We start from the raw sequence: 15,355 nt of genomic DNA on the forward strand, positions 1-15,355 counted from the left end.
CAAAATATAGAAATATAGAAAAAACATACTTATCAAAATTAGAATCATAAAATGTATATTATTGAAATATGATATTATTTAGATAGTATGCATGTTTATAGAGGTACTAGTTGTATCAAGTATATAGAGAAAAATGATGATCATCTCTAACTATTAGGCACTTTTTTATCGAGAGGGCGAATGTTATATATTCAATAGAATGGATATGTGAGCAAATAAGCAAATAAATTACTGTAATTTAGTATGTTTCGAAACAGTTTTTATGATTGTAGTTTAATTTAAAAAAATGTTGGAAATTTCTTGAAAAAAATGTTATTAATTCAATTTAAATTATTTCAAAATCGAAATGAACTATGTAAATCGTAACTTGCCTTCTTCTTTTTTTGACGTAAATCATAACTTATCTTAAAAAACATATAATGTTACTAATTAATTAAAATGGGTTAGGAATTAAAAAAAATCATAAATGATCCAAATATCTAATTGATTTCGTATACGATCCACACAAAAAATTACACTGTTTGTCGGAGATGTGCATTAGTAGAAATCGGCCCATGCATAATAGGGACAAAAACGCCTACTTTTTTGTAAAAATTGACCATAAGACAGTTTTGGTAAAAAACAAGTTTTCACAGTGAGATCTTATTAGTCAGCTATACGCCTTTCAAATATGACAAGGAGGTTACTTGTTCCAACAGGCTGAAATGGCAACACTGAAGAATAACTATAGGAAAAATCTCCTATTTTAACAACTTTAACATTAATTTGCAAAACTGACTATAGAGTTCCTTCATTATGTTATTAATTTGAGTACAACAGATGTAAAAAAAATCGCATTTCCAAAAACCTAAAACACTTTTACAGACAATACATTATTTTACAGACCCGGCTGTAATTGGAAGACACCAACATGAAAGTATGACTAATCATTAGTAAAAAGTCATGTCCGTCCAATCAAAAAATCTCCAACTAATCCATCAGTAAAAAAGCGACGTGATCTCTAAGCTAGGGCCAAGCTTATAACACCAATAAGTACCATACATCTTCATGGTTTGGTAGCGGAAAGCATTCCAAGTGGTTTGATTAGTCTTGCAGCCACACATATCACGAGCTCATGTTGTGCCTTCTACCTAATTAGAGGTAGATTACAAGCCGATGCGATCACAGTCATGCAACTATTTTCTCTTGTACCTGTGCCCAAAAAATTAGAGGGTCAGGAAGCAAGACATATTACGAGTATACGAGATAGTAATACAGATGGTTCTTGCAAGACTGTAACAAATTATGATTTGGGACCATGAAAACTTGATGGACATTTGTTATGTCACCAGAGATCACAATCACAAGAGAATAAAATGTACACAGTGTCCGTCTTTCAGACAAAAAATATTCAGGCACAGATCCCTAAAACATGAATGCTAAAGGCTTAAAAATGGCTCAATGGAAATAAAAGTATGAGGAAGAGGGAGATTTAAATTAAACAAGATGCAACCATACAGAGATTCAGAGAAAATTATTCAGGCACGGATCCCTCACTTGAATGCTCAAGGCTATAAAATGACTACGTAAAATTAAGATTTGATTGATGCATACCTTGACTTGCTCTTAAATGAGGCTTTCTTCTTTCCACCACCCTGCAGAACTCTTTTCTGTCTTTTCTCGCTCATGTCGGTCTGAAATAGTTCCTGCATTTCTGATGTTCTTGACTGAGGAAGTTTGGAAGGACGTTTAGACTTGTTATTAGGTTTTCTCGGGTTCTTTCCAGCATCTGCTGATTTCATTGCAGCTTTCACTGCCTTTGCTCGAATTTTACCCACATCAACCAGAGACATCCCCTTTTCTTTCTTATTTTTCTCATTACTCTGAAAAATGAAATATTGATTAACATCTACATTGTGCAATGAGCACAAAGTAGCATAAGTGTATGTACTAGAAACCATACTCTTATTCAGACACCATGCTCAATAGAAAAAATAATTTATTCAGACAGATGTCTGCTCAGCTCTCATAATTGGCATATTCTAAAAATAAGGCTCACTTTATTTAGTACTCTGTCTTCTTTCCCTTCCCCAACCCAGATACTGTATTAGCACTTTCACGGCCCACTTGACTGATATAACAGTTTTTATCTAGTGAATGAAAAGAAATAGAAATGGGCACATACCTCGAATTCATTGTCATCCTCTAATTCCATTCTAGCTGCTTCTAGCCTCCTCCTTTTCTTCCTAGGCAGATTTTTCTAACAAAAAATCAGCCAAACAAAACTCAAGTTACTTTCTTAATTGTATCACTAGTGGTTGAAGTACACGCGACATTCAAGATAGACACAAACACAGACATATACACATATGACATACTTCACGTTCTCTCTTTCTCTTCTCCTTCATTTTAAGGTCTTCAGCCTGCTGTGCGCTTATAACCTGATTCCCGGACCCCTTTCCGTTCTCAAGGGATTCCTGGAAATGATTTAGAAAAATATTATTCATTTTTGATGGATTTTAATCCCTGTACAGTTACGAAGTATGAAAAAGTAACGCAAAATTTGTCTATAATCAAATATTGAATCTATTTGTGATCAATATGCTACATTTTCTGAAGTTTATTCACTCCAAGAAATATTTATAAAATTAATTAGGTTCAAATAAGACAACATAGTAACTCCTTCAAAACCAGATCAGTAGATCAGTAGATTAAGATACTGAAACAGTACTATGCAAAGCACGTGATATCATAACTGTTCACCCAACACTACCATCAATTCCTCGGTAGGTGGTAAATGAACATCATCACAGAAAATGAACATCATCACCATATTTCATTCTATGTTCATCATACTGGTTACCAATGTATGCCCAGTAATAAACAGGAGGATGATAATAAAGCAGAAATCATAGGACAGAAAGAGGTAATGATATTAGCCCGAAAAAGCTGCAAGTGTGAATTCATGCGATTCTGACACTAAAGGAGATGCATAGATGTGGATTTGATGCAAATCATGGACAAATATTTGAACCATCAGCTAAAGTGTCAGGTTCTCCATGACTAATATTACTAATCCTGACATAAAGCTATATATGATATTTCTGGGAAAAAAAATACTACCTTCACAGATTTAGCTATAAGTTTTTTGTCCTTCTCCGTCGCAAACCAAGTTCGTTTAGGGCGTGAATATATTTCATCTCTATGCAGTATCATATTCTCCGCCTGTATATACATTTGATTGTAATCTATTTTGAAAAAATAATTGCAGCTTACGGCATATATTATTGTTTTGACACAGTCAAATTTTATTAAAAAAATCACTGAGAAAACTAAAACAATTTATGATTAGGAGTCCTATAAATTAAAAGCCAAAAAAAATATATGAATATATGCAAGAAAGAAACATGCTAGGGTGCAAAACCTTTGTGGCCTCCATTTCAGCTTTTCTCAGGGCCATCTCCTCCCTGCACCAATATAATATCGCAAATCAAAAGGGCCAGAACACCTCATTAAAGCAACACATTTTAAAAAAGCATGATGTACATACCTTTCTTCTTGAAGAATTAAAGCAACTTGATCTTCCATTTGATCAATTAACTCGGCCCACTTATTTATCGATTGCTCTGCAACAGTTCGGCTTTTTAACCTTGAACCAGCTCTCTTTGCCTATTAATATATGAAATATATTTCATTATTTGTGAACAAGAGCACCAGCAAATCTTGGTCAACAATACCAAAGCCTATATCACACCCAGCTAAGATTTAAACAGGATAACCCTCAAAATCTTTATCTTAAATTGTTAAGACTTGTAAATTCTATTTACTTTGCCTCTTCATTTTGAAGCAATTGAGGTTACACAAAAGAAATGTTCTAAACCATGTAAACAAGAACTATTTATTTTTTGAAATTTTGAAATGGCTTTCTTGCAATTAAGTCAATAAGTTCATATTGTCTAATCCTCCAATCACTAAGAAAAATGTGATAAAGACTGTTTCACAGATTAAATTTATCTGATTCAATTAGTTGGTTCATGTCAGGATTAGTACTGTATTAGTACTTACTGTGTAGTATGGTTGTGTTTTACTGTGCTGTGTTGGTAATAGTATAGGGAAGGGTAGTTCTGTCTTTTCACTAGTCACTAGAATTAACTAGGTATCAGTGCAGGTCTATAAATACTTGTAATTGCTTGTTGTGCTGATTATGATTTGAATATATGGAAAATGGCATTTGCCACCAAATCTCCTTCTCTCTCTATAACCGATTCTTACTTTCTCTCTCTAGGGTTTCTAAACCCATTCTATCTCTAATCTCTCTAAAACTCTGTCTTCTCTCTCAAGTTTCTCTCTGATCTCTACCTAATCTCTCTGATTCCATCTCTATTCTGCTCTATATCTCTGTTTCTCAGCTTACTTTAGCTGTTATCCTACTTAAATCAACAGAAAACACCAAAAATAGACACAAAATTGTCCAGGAACTTATCAGTTCCTGACAAATTGGTATTAGAGCTTCAGATTTGATCTTATATTGCTTTTGCTGTGTTCAACACTCCATTCCGAGCAGATCGAGCTAGGTGATGCAGTAATCTCAGCTGCAAGTTCAGAAATTTCTCAGAAACTGATCAGGTGTCCTGTTTCTAGCTTTATTCCTTGGATCTGTTGAATTCACGTTGTTACTAGCTAGAACTTAAGATGTTTAAGGTGTGTGAACTCTTTTTCATTCCAGTAGTTGTTATTAGCTGTTGTTATTGAAGAAAATCACAAAAATAGTAGTATTAGTGATAGTCTGCTAGTTATACTTGCTCTGTTTGTGTGTGATTTGTGGTTGAAGTGTGAGTTTTAGTGATTACTGGAGTTTGTAGTTGTTAGTTGGAGAAAGGATCTGTGTTGTGAAGTAACTACAGTTCTGTGAAGTGGTGATTGCCTGCTAGGTGTTTGAGTAATTGTTTGAGTGAATTGAGTTGGAGGAACTGATGTGCTGTGTTTTGGAGTTGATAAGGATTAATGCTGATTGTTGGAAGTGATAACTGGTGAAGAGGTTGTGCAGTAGTATTGTGTTGTGAATTGAAGGATTGAGAATTTGAAAACTAGAAGGAGTGTGTTCTGTGCAAAATACTAGTACTGATCTCAAAGTGTTTGATTAATTGCCTTAGTAAAGTAACTCTGAATTGATTTAGTGTCTGGAAGTAAATGTGTGTCACTAAGATTGAAGTAAGTTGTAGTGTTGCTGTGCATTAGAAGTTGTGCACTCCAGGTGTTTGTAATATTGTGTGTGGGAAGTTTGGTTGATATATGTGGTGTTAATCTGTGCAAGTAGTTATGGTGATGGATTCAACATTAGAGAAAGGAGATAAAGCCTTTGATGAGGCTGTCTTCCAGTTACAACAACAGATAGCATCTCACAAGGAAAGGACCAATAAGAAATTGCAGAAAGTTGAAGCTACAGTAGGTATAGCCAGGAAGTTGCTGGTAGAAATTCTGCAAATGAAGGTTCAGGAGCTTGAGGAAGGAATTGTAAATCCTTTTGTTTGGCAGAATGGAAGGAAAGACAATGCTAGGAAGTCTAATGACAATCAAGTTATAGAAAAATTGCAGCAACTCCAGTTGAGTTTTCCCACATACGAAGATTCTGGAGACAGTGAATCTTTACATGACTGTGAGCAACTGTTGGAAGTTGAAACTATGTATGATTGTGAACCTGTTTATGATGAAGAATCTATATATGATGAAGAATCAGGATGTAGCCAGGAGTTCTGGCCTGAGCAAGAATTCATTTTAACAGCTCTAAGAGGAGATGATTCAGATTCATCTAAACTTTTACAATCTGAAATCTGCACAAAGTAAAATATTAGAGGAGTTGATAGAAATCTCAAACTTACATGAGTTGCAACAGGAAAGGGGTAATAACAAGGCACCATCTTGGAGTATGCGTAGTAAGGTGGAAGAAACAGAAAATAATGGAATAATATGCTCTTACTGTCATGCACTAGATGGTTTCCAGCATGTTTGCAAGCAAATATGCCAATCAACAAGGACAAAAGAGGAGTTTGCAATATCATTGGTCAACATACCAGATAGGGAAACTGAAGATGGTAACCAGGCCAAGTTTATCGAGTACATAGATAGTCCAACAACAGCAGATTCTGCTGGATTGGAACAGAATTCTAGCCATCTTAATAAGAAGAATATGCTTATTTTTTATCCCAGTGGTCTAGGACAGCACAAGCTGTCCAAAGATATTGATAGCAAGTTCAGAGAAATCATCATAAGTGAGGTAATATTGGAAGCAGATGTAGTAAAAATCTCTGTTGATGCACATGAAATTGGAGATGAATTGAATTATTCTACTAGTCTTACTGAGGGCAGCCAGGGAGATGGTAACATGAAGTCAAGGTCCACTGGACTTATATCAGGGCAAGGTGATAGGCCCAACATTGTTGGTAGTAGTAACAAGGTTAAAGAGACACTAGATGCCAAAGAAGTAACAGTATCTTCAATAATAAATACCAACATAGAAGAAATTGCTGAGAATTTTCTGACCAAAAGGACTATCAAAGATTTTCCATAAACCGAGTATTCCTATAGTTTGAGTAAGAAGTCTTACAATATTGATAATGAGCATCTTCAGTTGGCAAGGAAGGTGTATATTACTCAGTTAGAGGATTCAACTAGCAAACAATGCCAAGATTTTCAAGGAGTTGGTAATGTGGTGGAAAGACATATTAGTGAAACTGACCCATGGAATGTTGATTTTGGAAAAGATGGGCTGAATGCACTACCATACAGGTACACTGTTCTGAGACAAGATAGACAAGGTAGCTTTGCAAAGGCATCGAAGTTGGAAGATCATGAAGCCTCAAGGGAAAGGGTTTTATTAACCATTTTTGATCCAGGGGGATGTTCAACTTGTTTCTGTCATGTTCAACTTGTTGTTTCTGTTGGAATTTTAAAAGTTCATCACAAGTTGCAATACGTACTACTTGAATTATTATCCGAGATGCAAGTAATGACAGTTGAACAGGTGGAGGGAAATGAAGAAGTGCAAGATCCACCATGAGGACATGGTGATTTTTAAGGGGGAAGGATTGTCAGGATTAGTACTGTATTAGTACTTACTGTGTAGTATGGTTGTGTTTTACTGTGCTGTGTTAGTAATAGTATACGGAAGGGTAGTTCTTTCTTTTCACTAGTCACTAGAATTAACTAGGTATCAGTGCAGGTCTATAAATACTTGTAATTGCTTGTTGTGCTGATTATGATTTGAATATATGGAAAATGGCATTTGCCACCAAATCTCCTTCTCTCTCTATAACCGATTCTTACTTTCTCTCTCTAGGGTTTCTAAACCCATTCTATCTCTAATCTCTCTAACTCTCTCAAGTTTCTCTCTGATCTCTACCTAATCTCTCTGATTCCATCTCTATTCTGCTCTATATCTCTGTTTCTCAGCTTACTTTAGCTGTTATCCTACTTAAATCAACAGAAAACACCAAAAATAGACACAAAATTGTCCAGGAACTTATCAGTTCCTGACAGTTCAACTTGTTAATCAACACTTGTTGACATAACCTGAATTGTGTCTATGCTTGGACTAAAAATCATAAATACATACTTTAAAGATACTTATTTGTTGGACTCAGCAATGATCAGCTGTTACTTAGCCTGCTGTTTCATATGTTATGTGATTGTTGAGCAAGTTGATATTGCTGCAGTTGGTTATTTATTTTACATAATCTCAGTTATCAGTTGCAACTTGCAAGTCCAACCACCAGCCTAACTCGGGGTTGGAGCTTCATTTATGTTCCATTTAAACTATGCATGATCCGGATCCTAAACAAACCTAAAGAGCATCTCCACGAGACTAGCTAAGTGGTCCATTAAATTCAAAATATAAGGAATTAGGTATAAAATGTCACTCCAAGAGATTCTTAATTGTCCCTTAAAAAATTGACATGCTCCTCGTCTCCCTTATTTTTAAATAGCCTTATCTCATTCCTTATTTCATTTATATGAATAAAATATTCATTTCCCTCAATTTCTAATCTCCTTTTTCTTGTCTTTCTCTTTTTCCCTCCTATATTAAATATTATAATAACAATAATATATAAGGAGTGTTGTTGGAGTTAACTTCCCTTATAATATCTAAAATCACTAGGATCCTAATATTTTATAGTATTTATAAGGAATGGACAAGTAGGCTCTTGGAGATGCTCTAATGAGTTTGTAGTAGTTGGTCTCATAGGTATTTCAATTACACGAATATACTACAAGATTTCACTAAGTGTGATGGTTTTTCAAAGTTTAAGCAAATTGTGAGAAAAGATAAATAAAATACTCACAATGGCATGAAGTAGCGATCTATCATTATCAGTCACAAAAGTAACAGCATACCCCTCTCGACCAGCTCTAGCTGTGCGACCTACCCGATGAATATAGCTGTAACAAATTTGAAGAATTCAAACTCTGTAATAAACATCTACAGATCTAAAATTGTAACCATTATCCGGAACAAGAAAATTTAGTAGATTATTACTTTGAAGTATCATTTACCACACTTAAGAAAATTACTGATGGACAACTGACCAAATTCATGCATAGAAGGATCGACTATACCTATTAAGATCACGAGGACACGAGTAATTTATAACTGTCTGAACACCAATGATGTCAAGCCCCTGCAAAGATAATCAAGTAATTCAAAATCAAAAATCAGTAAAATTACTGATCCAGATTATTGCAAGACGATACAAGAACCGGAATTATGATGACTGAGCATTTGATCAAACAGCGTTCTAATTTCTAAAGACAGAGAAGTGGTGTGACTTACACGAGCAGCAACATCTGTAGCAATCAAAAAATCCACTTCCTGCTTCCGGAAAATTTCTAATGCCTAAAAAGAATCGTTAAATAAGTAGTGCAAGTAATTACATTTAATCAGGAATTATATAGGCTTTTCATTATTGCGCGAGAAGATAGAACTTTAGCAGACATGAAACATCAAACCACCATTCTTTTGGTAAATGACTCGATAAAACTTAAACAAAAGAAAGTGAGCCTTAAACAGAAAGAACGCACATCAAGACGCTGTGCTTGAGTAAGATTTCCATGAAGCTCCGCAGCTTTAAATCCAGCTAAGCCAAACAGTATCTTCAACCTATGTGCAGCTTGTTTTGTTCCACTGCCAATGAACAGTCACTCACATTAGCAAAACTTGAATAAAGAGTGAACTGATATGTAACAAAATTGAAAATATAATATTGATTCCCATCACACAACTCCAGTAATTACTTAATAATAAAGTTTTATCATCTACTACAATAAACCTGAATATAATAACTTTGGACGTGAATGTCTTGGAGCATATAGCCAGAACAACTGCCTCTTGATTTCCTTCCCTTGTCCTCCGTATTCTAATTACTCTGCAGAAGAAACAGGGACAAACTATTATAAAGCTATTAGTAAAACATGTCAAAACTAAAAATGTTCATGTATATCTGTATTATACATTGCAGCTATCTACATTTCGCTCTTTTCTCTTCCCTTGTTGAGTACTGTTGTGGTAGGAAGATATTATCATATATATTCGGATATTTAGTGATACAGAGGACTTAGGGGTGTGTGTGTAGACAGCACAAGAAATATATTTCTGGTGCGCCTCTGGGCTCTGGGTAAGCAGAACCCTATTTTTTCCACAGAGATTTGTTAACTTTACACATTGGCAACTTCTTTTTGTTCTTGATTCAACAATATCAGATGTTATACTGACATTCTTTTGTTTCTTCTTAAAGTACACTACAAAACTTAAATAGACAAAACAAATTACTTTATCAAGGACCACCAGTGGAACAGTTTGACCTACAAAATGTGAGAATCAATATGACTAAGATCGGATCGGGTAACAAGTTAATAACCTAATGAGCTGTGCACACTTACTCTTCTGTTAATTTTGCTGGTCTTTTCGTAGACGGGTCAGCTGAGAGGCGCATGGGTTTGTTCATAGATAGCTTGATAAGCTCACCAACTTCCTCCGTCATGGTTGCAGAAAACAACATTGTCTGTCTCCGTTTAGGACATTCTCGGATCTGCATATAAATTTAAAGTTAAAAAATGTATGGGTTTTTACATAAATAGCATTATTCTGCACATTTATACGATATTTCTGGGAGGATTCAGAAAACTATTTACTTGGCAAAAAAACATAGAATTTAGAAAACTATGATTTTAAAAATTCTTAACTTCTACATGCCTGCTGCCTTCAGTTCACTTAAATAAATATTAAGATTCTCAAAGACAAATCTTAAAGATGATGCAAAAGCAACTTATATATCTAATCAAATTCACCTAAGCCAAATCTACAGCAAATCTAATAAGACCAAGCCAGGTAACCGGGTTGACCGAAGATCATTGTGAGATGATTCGATTCGCCCGGTTGTATGATTAGGGAGTATTCCTTGTCCTTAACTTCCGGAACCAGGATCAACTTAGCAATTCAGCCAGATAAAGACAGGCAAAGACATCTTGATGTCTTACATTATTTGTTTGTGTTAACAAAATTATGCTCCACTGAATAAGCTTTCAAAAAATTACACGAGCATAGAACAAATTAAATACAATTCACAAAAAAAAAGATCGGATGAAATTAAAAATATATAGAAATTACTATTCACATATTTTCTATCAGTTTCCTGTTCAATTTTGAATGTTAACCTATTGGTTCAGTTTTCCTTTTAGCTAACCAACTGGATTGTTCATGCTCTTTCCTCGCAAGACAAAATCAACAGACCACAGCAGGTGTTCTATTGCATCTTGTGTCACTAAAGGCATTTACCCCGTTTTTTCTAAATTCTTGCAGCTTGCTAGTTTTTTCATCATGGTAATTGATGTGTACTAACGAAAGCACAAAGTTGAAAGCATTTAGTATCTACAAGTAGAAAGTAACAGTTACACATTTGTTAATCCTTTAACGGTTTAACTGCACGCAAACTCCTCTGAGAGTTCATAGAAACTTTTACCATTTAGTTCTAAATACTGTAGAATTCCTAAATGAGATTTTGCAAGAACAAGAGCGACAGTAGAGTGGCCCAGCAATAATGAAGTGCTTGACATTTTTTTTCATTTATTCCGAGTATACCAAAGCTACAACTGAGATCTCCTAAATTTGCAATAAAAAGCCTTTTTTAAGAGTACGGAGCCTGTCATTTTAAAAGATCATGGAACAGAAGCAGCAAAAAATAGTGCCTTAACATTCTTAAGTGTGAGTGTTCCTAAAGATTTATCTTAACTGAATTAATCTATATCGTAAGGGTATAAAATTTTAAAAGCAGCATAAGTTACACTAATTATCTAGCTTAAAAAGAATTAGAGCCTGTTTGCGGAATACTTTAAGCAGGGGCATAAAGTGATTATTGACTTTAAGCTGAAAAATGTCTGTTTGTGTAACAAGACAGAAAATGACTCAAAGTTAAAAAACAGATTAAAATCAAAAGTTGGTAGGAGGTACTTTTATAGACAACTTATTTTATTTTAACAATTTTATTTAAAAAAAGTTAATATCATCATTCAAATGAACAGTTCACCACTTTATTTTTATTTTTACATTTTAAATAATTCATAAGTCAGCCATGATACAAAATTACCCAAACAAATATTGACTTAAAATTTTCACTTTTTACTTATCGCTTTAAGCAACTTTAAGTCATAAGTAGTAATTTTAAGTTTACCCGAGCGAGCTTTAACTTCCTAGAGTTTACACCTATTTTATATTCCCCATATCTTTATACCAGAAAAAGATCAATTATGCCACAATTCATACAAGCATATACACGTGAAAAAGGGAAATCAAGTATGCTATATCTAACCAATGTCAACTTGCAACATTTTTTCAACGCGTCAATTGGAAATTTCAGCATATTGCTTAGTTAATGTTTAATGGTGCAACTCAAGAGTTTAGATCCAAATTTAATTATGAAGCTCAAAAACAGTTACCAAATAGAAATTAACAAATATCTGAGTAATACCAGTTCACGTATTTCAGCACTAAATCCAAGCTCTAGAAGACGATCTGCCTCGTCAAGGATTAATACTGCAAGTTCATCTAGATGTACAGACATAGAGTTCCTTATATGATCGATCATACGTCCAGGGGTAGCAACAACAATATCCGGTTTGGACCTCAATGCTGATTCTTGCAACTGCAATACATTTTACCATATTTCAACTAATAAAACATAACTTACAAAAAGTTCAAGCAAAATGTTATATAGTACCTATCAAATCAGCTAAAAATAATAAAATAAAAATTCAAATTATATCTGAATCTGAATACAATTGACCAGAAAAAAAAGGGGGGAGGGAGGGAGAAGAGAGGGGGTGAGAGAGAGAGTTTGTGACATTGAAGGACATCTGCTGAGCATAGAGAGCCAACTCAGGAAAACTCAAAAAAATAATAATAACATTTCAATTATTAAAGCTACTAATATGAAACAAATCATCACCTCATGCCTCCCAACTCATAAAACTTCATTTACATTAGAGGCGAGAATATTGATATACTCTATTACTTAAATGGACCATGCCCCATCCAATTTTCATATTACCAAGAAAAAATTGGAGAACTATCAACAAACCTTTGTCGAAAGCCCACCAACCACCAAACAGCACCTGATATCTTTCACAAACTGAGCAAGTTTTTCTACCATACTGTGAACCCTGCACAAGATTTCAGATATTGATTCAGAAAACAGAAACTCCTACTGATCATAACTGCAAAGAAAATTCACACTTGTCACAATGAAAAGTGAAAACTAATTGGGATTACAGGTACATGACGAGAGGTTAGTCTCGTGAGGAAGTTTCTTTTATAACATGCCAAAAAGAGAAAAGTACTATGGTAATAAGCGGAACTATCATAGATACTTCAAAATGAATGGACACAATTTTGAATGACAACTATTACATCCAATAGAAACCAACTTCTGCAACTGGACAAGAACAGAAGACTTGAAAAATGGCACCCGGAAATCTTGCTATGGAACTTACAAGAAAGAAGAATGAGGTACAAGTAAACTCTGAGCACAAAGGCGCCTTATTATAGACAGACTATTGTCCTCGAGGAGTGGTGACATGCACAAAACTTGAACAGTCACGTGGTAAGGTTTTGCTTTATTAGAAAAACACAGAAAGATCCATGTAAAGCAACAAAGTAAACGTTGGAGTATCATCGGTGATATATGATATAATAAATGATGACGAGGTAACACGGCAGATGATTGTAATTATGGAATGTAAAACACTTATGCATAAAAAGTAAAAAGGAAAGGAAATACCAAGGGTCAAGAAAGATAAAACTTACTGAACAGCCAACTCCCTAGTTGGAGTAAGAATGAGTACTCTCACAGCTGGAGGTGTTCCTTTCGAACGACACAGTAATCTCTCCAAAGTTGGTAGCGCGAAGGCAGCTGTCTATTTGAAGTAAACCCAATACAAAGAGATAAGCCGTCAGAGACTTCTAAGCACATTGAACTACATCATTACAATAGAAAGGGAGAGAGAATATAATGGACCTTTTTAGTAATACCTATTTCTAAGGGGTTTCTTAACCAAAAAAAAAGTAAATGCCAACTTTTTTAGGTAACAAAAGGTTGATAAAAGTTGCGAACTATTATATATTGGTGGCAATAGCTAATTTAACATTATTTTTCCCATAGAAAAAGTTTAAGAGTCCATACTCTAAAAAGGTTCTATGAAATTGTAGAAAAATGATGAAAAGTATGATATAAAGGTTATTGATCCTACATTAAAAAAGAAATGATACCTTCCCTGAACCGGTAATAGCACTTGCACATATGTCACGCCCATTAATTGCCAGAGGTATACAAGCAGCCTATAAACAAACCTCAGAGTAAGTACTTCAACACAGACCAAACGCAAGATATAGTCTGTTATTACATTACATTTAATTAAACAAAACCTGAATAGGTGTAGGCTTGTTATATCCCAAGACTTCGCAGGCTCGAAGTAACGGCCTTGATAAATTTAACTCCATAAATGAATTCGCACAAAAAGAAACTCCATCTGCCGATGAAAAGAACGGCTTTGCCTTTTTCTCGCCATGTTCAGCTCCTGCATCTTCGTCACCATCTTCATCCCTAAATGGCTCCTGGTTAAATCATCAGATAATTTGATTCAAACACCTTAATTATTCTTGCAACCAGAACCTTCTGGTACATAACCACAAGCAATTGCAAATAACTCAGCAATGTAAACTATTACTCTAAACGTACACCTTAATTAATCTCACAAGCGCTACATTCCTATACATAACAACAACAATACAACAATCAATCAGTAAAATAAACTGTTACTCTACACAAACATCTTCCTAATTAATCTCGTGAGCATAACATTCCTGTACATAACAACATTACAACAAGCAATTGCAAATAACCAGAGTAATGTAACCTATTACTCTACACAAAAACCTTCTTAATAATTAATGTCGCAAATTAAACATTCCACACAAACTATTACTCTACACAAACACCTTCTAAATTAATTATTTCAAGCAACTGCAACTAATTAAGTAATCGAAACAATCAAAACAATTGCACAAATTTATTCATCTATTCAACTCAAACAAAATAAACCACGAGCTTCCGCGATTACGCGTAAACAACAAGGAACTCGTAATTACTTGTCGGTCCGATTTCTCCTCAACATCCTCCTCCTCTTTCGGAATCTCTATCGCGCGTTGCTGAATCGCCTTGCTAATCTTATAATCAATAGAAGTGGTGCTACGACGAGCGTGCTCATCGGCGACAGACTCAGTGAACGACGAGAAGTCCCACGGCGACTGTTTTTTCTTATTGCGAACGACGTCGTCGTCTTCTTCGTCTGATGACGAGTGTTGTTGATTGTGCTCTTGTTGTTCTGAATCAGATTCGCTGGTTTGATTGGCGTAATCGTCGATTTCTTCGTCGCTTGGTGGTTCAAATGTAAACCCTAATTCATCGTCAGACATTGTGAAGTGTAGCCGTTCGGAGAGGGGGGTTTTGCTAGGGTTTTGTGCGGTTTTGTGACTTTGGGCTATTTATATGATAATTAAATTTGGCTTTAACATTTGATTAGATTTGTTTAAGGTCATATCAACCATTATATAATTACCAAAATATCAAATGTAATACCGATTAATTTTAAATTTTAAATTTTAAATTTTAAATTGATCATTTTTTACGTAAAATTACTAATTTTAAATTTTAAATTGTGTGATGTGCTCTCTGTGTGAAGATTGAAGCTTTGATTTTTTTTCTCATCAAGACTTATTTATCTTTAGCTTTTCTCTTTTCAGATGTATTAAGATTGAAGACCGACTTTTTTG

General features: G+C 34.6%; 1 protein-coding gene across 1 annotated transcript; it reads right to left on the reverse strand.

Annotated features, from left to right (window-relative positions):
* Positions 1-741: 741 nt before the first annotated feature.
* On the reverse strand, positions 742-15,069 carry LOC141659428 (DEAD-box ATP-dependent RNA helicase 28). The gene is made up of 19 exons (XM_074466289.1): positions 14,672-15,069; positions 13,949-14,137; positions 13,793-13,861; positions 13,331-13,440; positions 12,606-12,687; positions 11,997-12,170; positions 9,913-10,061; positions 9,303-9,398; positions 9,055-9,157; positions 8,807-8,869; positions 8,593-8,654; positions 8,319-8,415; positions 3,530-3,648; positions 3,404-3,446; positions 3,103-3,204; positions 2,358-2,456; positions 2,165-2,239; positions 1,594-1,862; positions 742-1,191 (listed from the first exon to the last, which is right to left on the reverse strand). Exons 1-19 carry the CDS (start codon positions 14,996-14,998, stop codon positions 1,176-1,178), a joined length of 2,244 nt encoding a protein of 747 aa, XP_074322390.1. The 5' UTR covers positions 14,999-15,069; the 3' UTR covers positions 742-1,175.
* Positions 15,070-15,355: the final 286 nt, after the last annotated feature.

Source organism: Apium graveolens, chromosome 5 (genome assembly GCF_009905375.1).
Source record: "Apium graveolens cultivar Ventura chromosome 5, ASM990537v1, whole genome shotgun sequence".
NCBI lineage: Eukaryota > Viridiplantae > Streptophyta > Magnoliopsida > Apiales > Apiaceae > Apium > Apium graveolens.

Excerpts from the sequence above, each read along its gene's own strand:
- LOC141659428 (XM_074466289.1), bottom strand. The coding sequence starts at position 14,998 with ATGTCTGACGATGAATTAGGGTTTACATTTGAACCACCAAGCGACGAA. Across the intron at positions 14,138-14,671 it reads AGGAGAAATCGGACCGACAA|GAGCCATTTAGGGATGAAGA; the intron begins GTAATTACGAGT and ends TGATTTAACCAG. Across the intron at positions 8,655-8,806 it reads CTACAGATGTTGCTGCTCGT|GGGCTTGACATCATTGGTGT; the intron begins GTAAGTCACACC and ends TTATCTTTGCAG.